Here is a 15326-nt window from a genome sequence, read left to right on the forward strand (position 1 = left end):
CTGGTTTGAACAGGAACACACAGAGGTTTTAAGCACTTAGATCCCAGGCTGAATCTCTTTCCTTTCCTCTCATTTAGTTACAGTGCTTCTGAGTTGAGGCGGAAACTGAAATCGTGTCATTAGCGAGGTATCATTGCTTAGAGAACAAGCTTTCACACTAGGTCTTGCCTTAGCCCCAGTCTGGAAGGAGCACTTCAAAGCCCTGTAGGTAGGACCCACTGAAACGCTTTGGCAAACTGCAGTCAGATGTGTCTGTCACTACAAAAGGGCTAACACGGTTTCACTGGGCACTGTGCAAAAGGCGGTCCTAGCTGGTTGGAGAGCTTTGTCAGTAGAGGATACACAGTCGTGAGCCAGATTTGCTGGCATGGGCCCAAGGAGTGCCAATAAAACCTGGAACTGCACCGTCATGTATTTATATGTGAAAGGACCTGTACAGCATGTTGTACCTGCCATGTATAATGTGGTATAATGAATTTAAAAGGTCAGCATCGCAGTCCACTAGTGTTAAAATAAAACTCCAGAAAGGTGAATTTCTGTGCTTAGAAAGTTGTGAAGTCCCCCTTTGTAGCTGAATCATGAGATAATAGATTTTAAGTGAACAGCTAGCTTTTGATTGTCTCTGCCCCACTTTCTGGTTCAGATCAGTGGATAGAGCTAATGCCACCAGCTTTGATGGAAGAGGGAATCAACATTTCTGTTTCAGGCTGTGTTTGTATAAACAAGAAGCTGCTTGAATATACTGAAGTGTGAGGCATGTGAGCAAAGAAACAGCAAAAGTGAGTCGAAATCTCTTAAGAAATACCATTAATACATTGGACTGCAGTTCAGCATTTTGTTATGGGCATCATTTGTATTTATACTGTCAACACTGGGTGGATGAATGGAGCTACAATAAATGATATGTACAATTTGAATATTTCAGTCTGTGCTCGAGACGTGATTCTGTTTCTTCAGAAAAAAAGATTATTTTTTTCTGTCATTTCAGGGATTAGGTAAATCCCATGAGTGATGACAACAGACAGAACTGGGACTTGCAGAACTACAGAAGGGAAAATATACTTGACACTTGTGAGAAGTGAACTCTGAGCTGGTGGTGTGGTTAGACACGCAAACCTCATTTCACAGTGCTGAAATATTGCCTTCTCATTCTCCTGCCTTGAATCATGAAACCCCACGTTCTTCTAATGATTCTTTCAGAGGGGGAAGTGAAATGATTCATATGAAGAAGAATAATTGCTCAAACCACGTCTCTTTTGTTTATCTAGACCAAACTAGAACCTCTGCCCAAGTTCGGGTCATTTGGGATGAAACACTCATAGTGTTCCTGGGCTGGTTTTCTTCTCCCACTCCCTTATGTTCCTGTCCTTCTTCTGATACCTTGCTTTAAAACTCATGTAGCTACTTCTGGTGTCAGAAATCACACCTCACTGGGTGCTCCCATGTATAGAGAAGAGGCTAAGAAGGTGGAATCTCATGGTGGTTTGTTGCCCTGATCCAGGAAAGGAGGCTGCTGCCACGAGGAAGGCTTGAGCAGCTGTTCAATCAGGAGAGGAGAAGCTAGGCATGGGCAGAGGAGGAAGGATTTGCACTGTGTCTTGAATGAAGTATTTGTGTCAGGGATGCAAGAGAAGGGAGGTGAAGCGACAAGGAGGAACTCCAAGCTTTGGGCCCCTTTTAGAGAAGGGTTAGAGATGAGGACAAAGGTAGTGAAAGAGACACAGTGGTTAAGTGCTTGGATAATTTAAAGGCCCTTAGCTTGAGACTGAACTTGTGGTAAAGGAGGCTGACGTGAGTGTAGAGTACTTTGAGACTGCTTGGCTGATGTCCTACAGGCTTTGGAGTGCAGAAGGCCAAGGACTAAGACGCCTTTTCATCTCTTTCTCTTTTTTTAATTCTGTTAATGCAGTAAAAACATCTTGAGTAGTTTTTGTTTTCTAGTCAGCAAATCCTACACGCTGTCAGGTAGCAATTGGAGAAGGAGTGTTCATCCACTCACTGATGAGCTGCAATACATAATGTTCAATTGTAGTCCTTACACATCAACAGCTGGTTCCCCAGAAGCTGTGTGTTTGCTTGTCTTCTAGGTACTTGGGTGGTCTTCAGAACGTCCACCTACAGGGAAACTCAAGAAGGGATCCAGGAGCTAACCATGGACTTTTGCAGTATGGTGAGAGAGTGAGTCAGGGTCAGAGTAATGAGTGTTGGTTTGGGGTCTTTTACTTGCTTTTGCTAAGTGCATCTGAACTGCAGACCTCTAGCTAAATGTTGGCATTAATATTAATGGTCCTTTTTGAAAGTCTTTGTCTGATTTGCCATTTTTATCATGGTTTATGCAGTGGCCATGGAAGGTCTGGGGTTTTTTTTTGTCAGAAGAGAAACGGTGACTTGGAGGCTAGCTAGAGAAGAGGCAGTTGAAGTTCCTACAGGGAAGATTTGTGCTCTCCATGGTATTATAACGGAAGATGGAGGGTTGTGAGATCTGATGTGCATCACTGGAGGAAGGTGGAGAGTGTGGATGCTTCTGGGGCACGTTGGCCATATCTGTGGCTGAGGATTTGCACTGAGGTGTATTGGTTTTGTTATATAACCATAAACACGGTTTTGAAATAGGTTCAGTGCTTTGTATTTCCATGTTACTTGTATGGACTTGCTGGGAGTAACCTGCCATCCAGTATTTTTTCGGACAGGGCAGAATGAGATAAGGGGGTGAGATGCTGACTGCCCACACACTGTTGCTCAGCTTCGGCTGTGGGAAATGTAACGCCTGTCCCCTTTCCTTAATGCCCAGCCTGCCTCACTGCATGAAACTCTTCACAGGAAAGTCAGAGCTCTCTCAAGGCCTGCTCTTTGGAATAGTCATAAAGCAGATTTCTTTTGGCTTGCTGGAAAAAAAATGCAGTGAAAGTCATTCTGATGACAGCTAGAGGGAAGAAATAATGTTCTTTGCAAACTTACATGTAAAGACTAAGAAAAACAAGTGCAAGAGCTGTGCAAGGGAGGGAACTCTTTATTTGATGCTTGAATGCTACACGCCTGTAGGAAGTCTTGTGTTTACTGATACAGTGGTCAAACAGAGATTTCCATTACCAATTGCTCTTAACATTGGTTGTGTGATGCTTCCCCTCTTTTTTCCTTTTTCTTTGTTTTTCCCTTTTCTTTCTGTTCTGCTTTGTTTCTGTCTGGATTAAGCTGTGCAACGTACGTGGTATGTGCAAAAGAAAGGGTAGCAACCTTGCAGCAAAATGAGCTGAGTTGATCCTGCCACAATTCCCCTTTTTTCACCTAAATAATCAAATTCATTAATTAGTCTGTTGCTCTGGGGAAGTACTCTACAGTGCTGCCTGCTGGCTGCACCGGTTTACGACTGCCCTCAATTCCACGGTCTCCAGTGTCGCTGTCTGCCCCGACTGCAGCTGCTGAGCCCTCTGTTCTTTTGGGGAGGCTGTGGCAAAGGTGCGTGTGCACCCGGGCTGCATGCAAAGCTAATGCCCCTCTCAAAGCTTGAGGGATGTTAGATTACACTTTTTCTTCCAGCTCTGCTGGCTGATGTGAGCATGCTCCTTGCATGCATGGCACTGGCTATTTGCCAGGTTTAGTGTAATTTTTTTTTTTTTTTTGAATGAGTGAGTGAATGAATGAATGAATACCTGATTAAGTTAATGAAGCTGAGCCAATGGTGGGAGGGAGCGACTTGGCTGCTGCCTGCTCTAAGAGATCTGGCAGCACATTAGACTTGCATAACGCTTTACAGTTCCATGCTGCGCTCCATATGAGCCACAGGAGAGGGCTGCAATAATTACTCGGCTTTTCGATTGAAACCAGCTGCAGGTAGCTAGTCATCCTTTTGTCCATTTCACTGGTGTCGGGGAGTCACTTGTCTCTGCACCACGGATTTCCAGTGGCAGATGGGTAAGATGCTTTCACAGAGGTGAGAAAGCACGTTCGTGGCTCAGTGGCTTTTACAAAAGATCCATTCAGATTTCCAATCTGTGATTCACTGGACCCACATGTCCAATGGAGGAATGTTTTTAGTTCCTGAGTTCAAAACTCCTGTATAAATAACCTTTATGGGAGCTGTGTGATTTTTTTCTCTTTCCTTCTTCACTTGGCTGGGAGAAGGGGAGCAAAAGGTTTTCTTGTATCTGTTTTTTGTAAGAGAAGTAATTTTTAAACCCTTCCAGTTCTTTTTGATTGCTGTTTAAAGCAAGTTCTTTCTGGCAGTCCTGGATGGTACATACCTTTGTTTCTCACATACTTAAATTAAGAGTACTGGCACTGCCTGTTAGCACACCGCCTTCATTTGTCAACGTTCCCTGCTTGAGCGCAACGCTGATGATTTGCATTCTTAGTTGGAACGGGTGGGTTTTTTAATTGCAACTGGATCCTGTGACTGTGGAGCCTGCTATGTTGCTATAAATCTGCTTTACTTCATTTTCTTTTAATTGTTTTCTGCGTTACCTTGTCAGAACAGTCAGGACAACCGTGCCCTCACTGTGCTGGCCTCAGTCAGGTGACGCTGGTGATGGATTTGGCTCTCTCTGCTCATTTTATCTGCCCGCTGCACTCCCCATGGAGCAGGAGAGAGGCTCCCTACAAAGCTGCATCAGGAAGAGTAACTGGTCACTTGGTTTTGGGGCTGCAGGGTCAGGGCAGGCATGTTATGGGGAGAGGGGTTCAGAAGAGTTGGTCTGGCTTCTTTTTTGCCCACATGCATTAATACGTGCACTGACCCCTACAATGTTGCCTGTGTTGAGATTGCCAGTTTGAGCATCTGTGCAGAATGAGCAGGCGATGCTGCAGGGCACATCCAAACGTAGCTGACCCTGAATGAAGAAGAAAAAAATGAATTTGAGAAGGAAAGACCCGGCAGGTGGCTGGGGCAGAGGGGATGTTGAACTCTCTCTGCCTTCTGCAGCGCTGGGGGAGCGTGCTGCATGCTTCGAGGATGGGGTGAGCTGCTAGCATTTCAGTTTAGTCAGTGGTGATGGTCAGTGATGCTGATTTGGTGAGGCACCGAGTGTGTGCTGGGGCTTGTGCAAAATTGCTTCAAGTTAAATAAAGCTTTGCTGAATGAAGCTGGAGAGAAGGCGAGGTGTTGGAATCCATTTCAAGGGGAATTTAACATCAGTTCGCATTTCGCACTTTACAGATGGACTAATTATAGTCTAATTTGCTAGCACGTGGAATCTACCAGAGCAGCGGTCTGCAGGGAGGACTTCCAAGGAAAGGCATTGAGCATGCAGCTGACCTTTCCAAATCTGCCCCTAAAGCCGTGCTCTCACTCTGTCCCCTTATCAGCCAGGCTTAAAGGTACATTTCTCCCCATGAGCGCCTGTGCTTATCTGTAAAATGGCTGCTCCAAGTTGGCTGCTGCTTGCTGGTGTTACTGGCTGGATCTTCAAAGGGGTGAAACGCCCCCGGTTTCTGTAATTTTTTGTGGGGGTCTTATTCATGTCTTCTGGCAGTGAAGCCAGGCATGTCTCTAATTTGTTTTGCTGAAGAAGGAGAGAACGTTAGCGAGCATTTTCAGACACATGGAAGGAGACCTGTGTGACATATCTGCGGTGCAAATGTGTTCATACAGGCATGACAGTTTCTGTCACAAGTTAAAATGAGCGGCGAGTGGGTGTCGCTACGTTTATAGTCACTCATGTGAAATTTTCAATGGAAAATTGTGTAGGCAGCTCCCATTGTAGCTGGGCACATTTTAGATAAATGAAAAACATCAACAAAGTAATTTGAGTATTATACTTGTTTATAAATGAGCTCTATTCACTCATTTAAGCTGCAGAAGCGCCTCTAGGGGATGGGTGTAAGAGTAAAGGATATCACTGTGCACTGTCAGACAAACTAGTCCTGTAAACCTGCTGTCCTGTGCTGGCAGCAGTCCATGTGGTGCAGGAAATAGAAGGATAGATGCTGCATCCAGCCACTTGTGGAGCAGCATAGGTGGGATCCAGCTTTCCCTCCTCGTGTCAGTGGGGTTGAAGTAGCCCTTCAAAATGCGTGTGTTCGCTCCACGGCTTCTGTGCTGCCACTGAAGGCACTGGGTGTGCGAAGGGGGATGCTGCCTTCCTCAGCATCTTGGGTTGGTGGTCCAGAGACTATTGGCACAGCCGCCTCTGAGGCTTCAGGAGCAGGGCTTTGACAGACCTCTGTCAGGTTGTAAGAGCTTCAGTGTGCTGTGATGGTAAAATGCTGTGCTGCCAGAACGTGCTCCAGTGTCACATCTGGATCAGCTCTGCCTGCAGGACCATGCAACTCACAGTCAGCCACAGCTGAAACCTCAGGCCCAGGCAGCCCCAGTCTTTCCTTTGTGGCTGCAGATAGAGGTGCTTGTCGCAGGGTCAGCTGAGGTGCACTTGAGGTGCACTTTCTGTTGTGCAGCTGGGAAAGCCGTGCATCAAGTTGTCCACACTCACGTGGCTTTTCCCCAGGACTCAGGCCCTTAACTCGGCAGTAAATACTTCTCCCCCTTCCACTGCAGAGGCAGGGGACTCTACAGATCGGTGCTTCACCCTCAAAGAAATTTCACTGCAATCAGCATTGTCAGCATTTTTATCACTAGACTCTAGATATCTGACTTTGTTTCACAAAACTCTAGTTCATGGTGTCAAATGATGAGATGGGAAATTCCACTTTTAGCTAAAATAGTAAGTTTCTGGTCTTCCGGGTTGCAGGGAAAAGCTAGAGACCTCGAGCCTGAAAGGCAAACAGCAGAAGGGCAAGTTAAAAGAAAAAATAAGAAAAAGGCAAATAACCTCTGCCATTATCACTTTAAGAAATCTTCTATTTGTAAACCAGTATCATGTGTTTCAGGCACTGCAAGTCTGGGGATTTCTGTGCTGGGGAACGAGGGTGCTGCCCACGGGGCGAGCTGGGAGGGCAGTGGGATGGCTGATGCACCCAGCCCTCCAACAGCAGCCCTGCCCTAGTGTTGGCTTGCAGCTCTTGGAGCAAATACTTTCTTGCTTCCAGCCAGCCTGCCTGGCATCTTGTGCTGCCCTCCGTAGTACCATCTTTCTGCAAAGCATGCTGGAAGAGGATGAATCGCCTTCGCTAATAACTTTTTTTCTAAAAAAAAAAATTGAATAAATGAGTAGGCAACTGTGAATCTACTCAGATCACCCATGGTACTCACAGTCCTACAAGGCTTACGTGTAGCTGCATCCTGCATGTGTACACAGAAAGGTATGCTGTCCATCCAGAGCAGGGCATGACTTCTCCAGATGCTGAAAATATGAGCATCTTTCCTGTTGCAGAACCAGGTGATGACACCCAGATGAGCTGATGGCAGAAACCTGTAAACTTCTGAAAGTTAATTCCAACTCTTAATTCAGCAGTTAGCTTAACTAAAACGAAAGCTAATACTAGCACCATATTCTTGTGCAGCTCATCAGCACCCACCACACAAAATAACTATGTGTACCTAACCACAGTGTAGCTGTGGTAAAACAGGACTACAAAATGCACATTCCCTGCTTAAAACATGTAGATCTCCCCTTATCCTCAAAATTCGGGAGCAAAGTAGCAGAAATTGATAGCTTAACTGCTGGAGTAGCTTGTCATTGAGTGAATGGCTGTCCTGGAACTCCATCATCTGTTTGTCTTTTTGGAAGTGTATCTTATGCTATTTTTTCCTTCTAAATCTTCCTCACTAAATGCTGGTACATACTTGCATCATAAAATTTCATGGGAATGTCAAGCCATTGAGCATCTCACATCCAGTGATGTGATCACTGAGATTTGCGTATATCACTTGCTTTTTATATTGCGTGGAGGCTGTCTGATCTGACCAGGGGGGAGGAGGGACGTGCAGAATAGCTGCTTGCTCTGCAGAAACCTGTAGCAATTTGCTGTGATGGATTCCCAGAAGTATAATGAGAGCTAACACTGCAGTGGACAATCTGTCTTGCAGATGCAGTGTTCATCAGGAATCCTTTCGTTTTGGGAGGAGAATTTCAAATTTTATTAGAGGTTTTCATGTTTCTTATTAATGGATCTCTGCAGTTGGCCCTCCTGGGAAATCTGCCAGAGAGCTGTGAAATTGGTCGGATTGGACAGTAAACTCCTATAGCTATTGTTGGCGTGTGCTGAGCTGCACATGGCAAGGCTAGTGAAATCTGTAGCAGTTACAACTATGAATATGTAGCTGGCAGCGGGCAGGATGTAGAGTAGGGGGGAAAGCTGGCATATGGATTGCGGAGCCCTCTGCAACGTCTGTCTCTTAATCTCTCTGAATCTGATCCTGCAAGATGCCTGCCTCCTTGGAGGGGAGAGGTGGGACAAAGCGCCCTCCTTTCCCAGTGATTTCCAGTGCTGCTGAAATCACCCACTCATCCTGTCGGGATGGGGTGGGCAGGCAATTTGAGGCAGGAGCATCAGACTGCACTGCTGTTTCTGCCCAGTAACACCCCAGACATAAAGAGCCGTGTGTGAGGCTCGACTCTTAAGGATTATTTTTTTGGTGTTCTCTTTGAATATTGCATTGATGTCTACTTGCCAGGCAGAGCAATGGTTTCTAACAGAGGAGAGACCCTTTTTTTTACTGTACAGATAAATGTGAGAATTTACTGGTCATACCTGGAGCCAGAAAGGGAAAATTGGAAAGTTGTAATAACCTGTGTGTTATTAGGGTTTGGGATCCAGGGAGCCTTTTGACAATAAGCAACTGCTTTGACTTGAATACCCCTGAAGTTGGAGGCTGACGGCTGCCCCCCGTGGGTGGTTGCTCCATACAGTAAGGCAAACAAGAGGGTGGTCCCAGCCCTTGCTCCTGGTGGCACATGTCAGTGTGGGCTTGTTAGCAACTGCGGAAAGATCAGGGACCAGAGAGGAGAGGGGACCAGATTTTTGAGGGTGTTTTAGAGACCTGAAAATGACATTAGCTACATCATGGGACTGCAAAAATTGCCTGATTTCTGAAGGCAGTGAAAGCCCCACCGTTTTCATAGCCAGGTGCTGCTGTGGTTTGTGGGTCTGGCCCCAACTTCTGTGCACCCCAAGACTCAGTCCTGGTTGGTGGGACACAGCATATAATCACGGTGTGTTTGGAGGCTTGCACTGCTGGTTTTACCTTTGCTACAGTGAACTCCAGATGAATTAAGGAGGTCAGGCCCTTAAGCTATAACCCATAACTCTCATGAGTTTTAAATTTATTAGATGAAATAAATAGAAAAATACTGTTTTGGGAGACATAGTGAGGTTTAAAGTGCCTTGCAGAGAGGCGCTGAAGTTTTGCATGAAAAATGCACATCCTGAGCTCCAGTGAACAATCCCTTTGGGACCAGAGCAAGCCCAGATGGTGACTCCTCCAAGTGATTATTTTTCTGCCTTAAGCCTTTCCAGGAATTTGAGTGTGGGCAGGATGCCAGCGGACACTGGCTGTCCAGACGCTTTAGCAATGTTCCATGTGTACTCTCTGCCAGAGATACCAAAGTCCAGCTGCTGTCCCTGATCTCTTTGTCCCCTTTACCTTCCCAGCCATAATTACACATGCGTGCACTCACGCACGCACTCGAGTGACACACACACATACAAAGCAGGAGCAAAAAATCACCTGGTGTTTGCTGCTCATTTGCATACCTCACAAATGATGATCGACAACTCTGAAGTTAAAGAGAAAGGAAATTTTGAGAGTCAGAAAAATGACTTGGATCCAAAAAAAAAGCAGCGTACAAATAACAAACCCTGCGGCACACCGCAGAAGGCAGGCATTCATCTTTCTAGGACAGACAGAAAAGAACAGTTTAACCAGGTCTTGTACCTCTTGCCTTTGAGACACTCTGTTTGGGTTGTCTCCCTTTCATTTCTTCCTGAGCAAAATCAGTCCTGTCTTATCTTTACTGTTGCTGAAACTTGAATTATGCTGAAAACTTACCATTTTACTTTTTAAGTCTTGAAGTAGAAGTAGGCTGTTTTATGCTGCACATTAGCATTTTTGCAAATCCAGTCCTGTGTCTGCTAGAGTTCAAAGTCTCACCGTGAAGTACTTGGGCTTGGAAAAGTGGGCCAGTCTTCACTGCTCTACAGCTGGCTCATCCCTTGTCTCCGTTAAGCTTGTTCATTTTTCCTAGGCTCTCCAGGAGATTTAGGGCAGTCCTTTTGTTACCAGTGATGATGAAGTCAGCCATATGAAAGATTTACACCAAAAAAACCCCTCAAAACCCAAAAGATTTACTATTTGGTATTTTTGAAGAATGTTAGCTTTGACGTTGGCGGCTACCCAAAACTCAGTGGTTCAATGCTGTTTAGCAGAACAAAACCTCTGCTTCAGCTCCTGCAGAGTGAGACTTCAACAGGTTTCATGCAACTTCGCAGTAATACTTCTGATGCAGAGAAGCTAAACTCACATGCCTTGGGCTTTTGGAATGACTAGTTTTGAGGACCCTGGTTTATCCATCACAGCAAAAGAGAGTGGTCCTATTTGGTCCCACGTACAAGCTCCCTGCTTTGTTGCAGACAGAGGGGCTAGCCTTCTGCTCCCAGCTTTTCCCCATGGCAATGTATTTAAATTCAAATTCTGAGTTTGCAGCTCATATCCATCTCCACGAGAGATCGAAGGATGGTCCGAGCCCAGTGGGAGCTCCCTGTGGCAAGGGGAATGGGACAAGCACCCTGCATCGAGGCCATCCCTCCTCCCTGGTGTCCCCGGGTAGTCGCCTCAGCCAGGAGTTGCTGGCTTACCTGCCAAAGCCAACTGCCCAGGGCAGAAGGCTACAGTGAGCTAAAGTTAACCAAGGATGACTGCGCAAATGTGAGCTCGGCGATTTTATTTTTAGTCAAACTTAAAAATAAAAATCTGTAAGTCATGTGTAATATAATAATTTTAGCTGTTGCCAAGACACGCTGAGCAACTGTTAGGAGGAGGGGGAAGACCCGTGCTGATATAGCGGGGACCCTGCCTCCTGGCTGCCCTCCTCTGGCCATGGTGGCAGCGCCAAGGCGACAGTACTGGTGGATTGGGACAGGTTGGGGTAGCGGCGCCACCAGGCTCAAAGCATCACTGGCTCTTGCTCTTTTGAAGCTACCCCGAGTCCTTCTGTCCTCCTTCTTGCCTCAAAGCCAGAGAATCCACCCTGAAAAAGTGCTTTACCTGCCATGCCCCCCGGCTCTGTGGCTATTCCTGTTTCATTTTTGTTTATCAATATTTGAACAATGGAATAATTAACTTAAGACTGATTGTATCAAACCATGAGAAGGTTTGGACTTTTCCTGCAGGCTTACAGCGGCTCAGAGGACCATAAACGTAAAGAGTTCTCTTAAAGATAGGTTTAATCTTAGTCTGCTGTGTCTTCAAAGTACTACATACGCATATAAACATCAGGCTTATTGTTCATTAGAAGTGAGGCAGAAGGGAAAGAAATCCCCCAAAGGAATATTATTTGCCATAAGATAAGTATCATTACTGCTGCTCAGCATTCACTTTAAAGTGGGCTATATCCTATTTCCATCTTCTTTCACATCCTCTCTTAATTCTTTCTCTCTCCATTTTTGTTTCATATAATGCATGCTTTTCTTATTAGGATGTGGGTCATGCAGGGCGCACAGTTTCTCAGCACCCATTCTGCATGTCTTTCAAAATAGCCAGAAATGCAGATGACAAGTGGTGGCTAGACAGGGACTGGGGAAGAGTTTCACCCTCCATAAAGTTTTGGGACAAGGCAAGGTAGGTTTCAGGAAGGTAGGGAGAGACTGTCAGCTGCTTTTGCTTTTTTTCAAAGTGTGTTGTGTTTTAGTTATGGTATTTTCCTTAGCAGATAATGAAAGAGTTAGGAAGACTTTGTTGACTTTGTTGCCTTTGGGTAGTTGAAGTCACCAGATTAAGTGATGGAGAGCAGAGAGCTCCAATAGTAAAATTAGCCTGATAGAAAGTCATGAACTCTTACAGTGGTGGGGGCTCCTGGTTTGGATCAGGAAACCCAAATGTGCTTTTCCAAGCAGTCCTGGTGAGGCATCCCCAGGGTCGAGTTTGCTCAGCATTTGAATGTATGGCCATGACTGTGAGTGTGGTACCTGCAGCCTCCCTGCTCTGGCAGTCACTAAGAAATAGGAGGATGGTATCCCAACAAAGATGGAGATGGTGCCGGCACCTGGCTCCAGCGAACCCGCACACAGCAGGTAGCATCCCCCAGCGCAGAGTCCTGCCTGGACACCTGAGCATGAGGTGTTAGTAGCAGAGGGAGTTCAAAGCACTGGGGGAAAAAAAAAAAAAAACAAAAAAAACCAAAAACCCACACATTAAAAAGCTGGCTCAGAGCCATTGCTGGCTCTGGGCTGCTGCTGTAAATAGATCGTGTGGATGAGGTTCATTGCCAGACTGGTAGATGAAGGGCACATGTGCCTGTAATGAGCCGTGGCATGGAGGGGGGACAGGGGGCAGCTGCTGTCTCTGCAGCCCTGTCCAGTGCGATGTGAAGTTACCCTGAGGGTGACTCTGGGGTTCAGGGGTTCAGGAGTGACCCACCATCTCCCCTCTACACCAATAATAGCTGCTTGTTGCTAATGTAAATACTTTGTGTGTGCATGTTCCTTGGGGCTCCCTGCCATGCTCCTGTGCTTTTTAGGGCAGGGCAGGGTGAAGGCAACATTGTCGCAGGTGAAGGAGAGGCTGAAAGAGCGAACTGGGCACCTTAGAGACACAGAGGGTTTTCCCAGAGGAATGAGAAGGCGAGCCTTGGGAGATAAGTGACCGCTGCTAAATGCGGCAAGTTATGGCCAGAGAGTTTCTGATCTGTATAAAATTATAATCATTTTCCTGATGCATTAGCAGACACACCCAGGACTTTTGCTGCTGTTCTCAGTGCAGCTGTCAACTGCTCCTTGACATGAGGGCAGCAATGCTTGACCATTTTTTTTTCCCTGAGGTTTTTTCTTTTTCTTGCTTGCTGTTTTGGGGTGTCTGCTTGTTTGTTCTCATTTCTCAGTGTTGATGATGTGACTCCCCCCTCCCTTGCCCATCCTCTCATTGCAGAATCCAGAGGAGCTGTCGGAGGATTGTGCTCACGGGGAGATGATTCCTCATGAAGTCACTGGATCCCTTGCAGAAATCAAATGTGACTTTCCGTTTATCAGACTGAAATCAGAGCCAGCCAGACAGTGAAGCAAGCACAGTGGAGGGGGGACGGCGAAAGATGAAATCCAACCAAGAGCGGAGCAATGAATGCCTGCCACCGAAGAAGCGAGAAATCCCTGCCACCAGCCTGCCTTCAGAGGTGAAGCCGGTCCTGCCAAACGAAAACCACCGTGCGGATAACCTAGCATGGCTCCCCAGCACACCCGGCGGCCAGGGCGGCCTGGGGGGCCGGCACCGGCCCGGGGGGACGTCGTCAGTGGAGGCGGGCTTGCAGCAGGGTTTGCACAAGTCGCTGTCTGCAGGGCTGGACTATTCACCGCCGAGCGCGCCAAGGTCTGTTCCAGCCTCCACCACTCTTCCCACAGTGTACTCGCCCGCCCTCTCCCAGTCAGGGACCCCAGTTTCCCCCGTGCAGTACACGCACCTGCAACACACCTTCCAGTTCGTCGGGCCCCAGTACAGCGGATCGTACACCGGATTCATCCCCTCGCAGCTGATTTCCCCAACAGCCAATTCTGCGACCGGCGCCGTGGCGGCGGCCACGGCCGTTGCGACCACTCCATCCCAGCGCTCCCAGCTGGAGGCCTATTCCACTTTGCTGGCCAGCATGAGCGGCTTAAGCCAGCAGGGGCACAAAGTTGAGCCACACCTGGTCAGGACGCCTGGGCTGATCTCTGCCGGGTCTCCTCCACCCACCCAGCAGAACCAGTACGTCCACATTTCCAGCTCTTCCCAGAGCACTGTCAGAAACGTCTCTCCTCCAACCATCCCGGTCCCCCTGCACCCCCATCAGACAGTGATCCCACACACCCTCACCCTCGGCCCTTCCTCCCAAGTGGTGGTGCAGTACACCGACTCGGGGGGCCACTTTGTCACCAGGGATCCCCCCAAGAAGCCTGAGAGCAGCCGGCTGCAGGCAATGCAGGCCAAGGAGGTATTGAACGGTGAGATAGAGAAGAGCCGGAGGTATGGCATTTCACCCTCTGCCGACATGGGTCTAGTCAAAGCAGGCAATAAACCAGCTCCCCATCATTACGAGACCAGGCACGTGGTGGTCCACTCAAGCCCCGCCGAGTACAGCGCGCGGGATTCCTCAGGTGTCCGAGCCTCCGTCATGGTGGTCCCCAACAGCAGCACACCCACAGCTGACATGGAGGTGCAGCAGGCCACCAACCGTGTGGCCTCTCCCTCAGCCCTCAATGACAAGGGAAGCTTGCACTTAGGAAAGCCAGCCCACCGGTCCTACGCCTTGTCTCCACAGCAGGCTCTGGGCCATGAGGGGGTGAAGGCAGTGGCCACTCTGTCCCCTCACACCGTCATTCAGACCACCCACAGCGCCTCCGAGCAACTCCCCGTCGGGCTGCCAGCGACGGCCTTCTACGCTGGGACCCAGCCGCCGGTGATTGGCTACCTGAGCGGTCAGCAGCAAGCCATCGGGTACCCCGGCAGCCTGCCGCAGCACCTGGTGATCCCTGGCACCCAGTCCCTGCTGATACCGGTCGGCAGCGCGGACGTCGAGCCGTCGGGAGTCGCGCCTGCGATCGTCACGTCGTCTCCTCAGTTTGCAGCAGTGCCTCACGCATTCGTCACCACCGCCGTCCCCAAGAGTGAGAACTTCAGCGCGGAGCCCCTCACCACCCAGCCCGCCTACCAGGCCACCATGGTGCAGGCACAGATCCACCTGCCCGTGGTGCAGTCCATCGCCTCCCCCGCCGCCGCACCACCCACGCTGCCCCCCTACTTCATGAAGGGGTCGATCATTCAGCTGGCCAACGGGGAGCTGAAGAAAGTAGAGGACTTGAAAACAGAAGACTTCATACAGAGCGCGGAAATTAGCAACGACCTGAAAATAGACTCCAGCACTGTGGAGAGGATTGAAGACAGCCATAGCCCAGGCATCGCCGTGATACAGTTTGCGGTTGGGGAGCATCGAGCACAGGTAATGGCAACGCATGGTGGGCTGGGGGGTTTGGACTGGGGTGAACGCTCTGGCCCCCCAGGTGCAGCTTTCCTCCGCACATCTCAGTCCCTTCGTATCTGCGTGGGGTTGGTTCTTTATCGTGCACATCCCTCTGTGAGACCAGCTCTGGTCCTTGCTTGCGCTGCAGGAGCCATCAGGGTCACACCCACGACAAATGTAGTCTCTTGGATATAAAACAGGGTTCTTCTTGTAGCTGGAGAACACACGGGAAGAATGACATGATCTTCATGTGTTTTGATTAAAATATAAAAAGCATGTAAGCAGTAT

The 15326-nt window shown here is 48.2% G+C and overlaps 1 protein-coding gene across 1 annotated transcript in view; it reads left to right on the forward strand.

Moving 5' to 3' along the window:
- Positions 1–15326, forward strand: part of ATXN1 (ataxin 1) — a 226169-nt gene that overhangs the window by 195042 nt on the left and 15801 nt on the right. Inside the window, exon 6 of the mRNA XM_074899713.1 lies at positions 12977–15017. Coding sequence (XP_074755814.1) covers positions 13137–15017 — 1881 coding nt within the window. The 5' untranslated portion in view covers positions 12977–13136. The remainder of the gene's footprint in view (positions 1–12976; positions 15018–15326) is intronic.

Source organism: Athene noctua, chromosome 2 (assembly GCF_965140245.1).
Source record: "Athene noctua chromosome 2, bAthNoc1.hap1.1, whole genome shotgun sequence".
Lineage (NCBI taxonomy): Eukaryota > Metazoa > Chordata > Aves > Strigiformes > Strigidae > Athene > Athene noctua.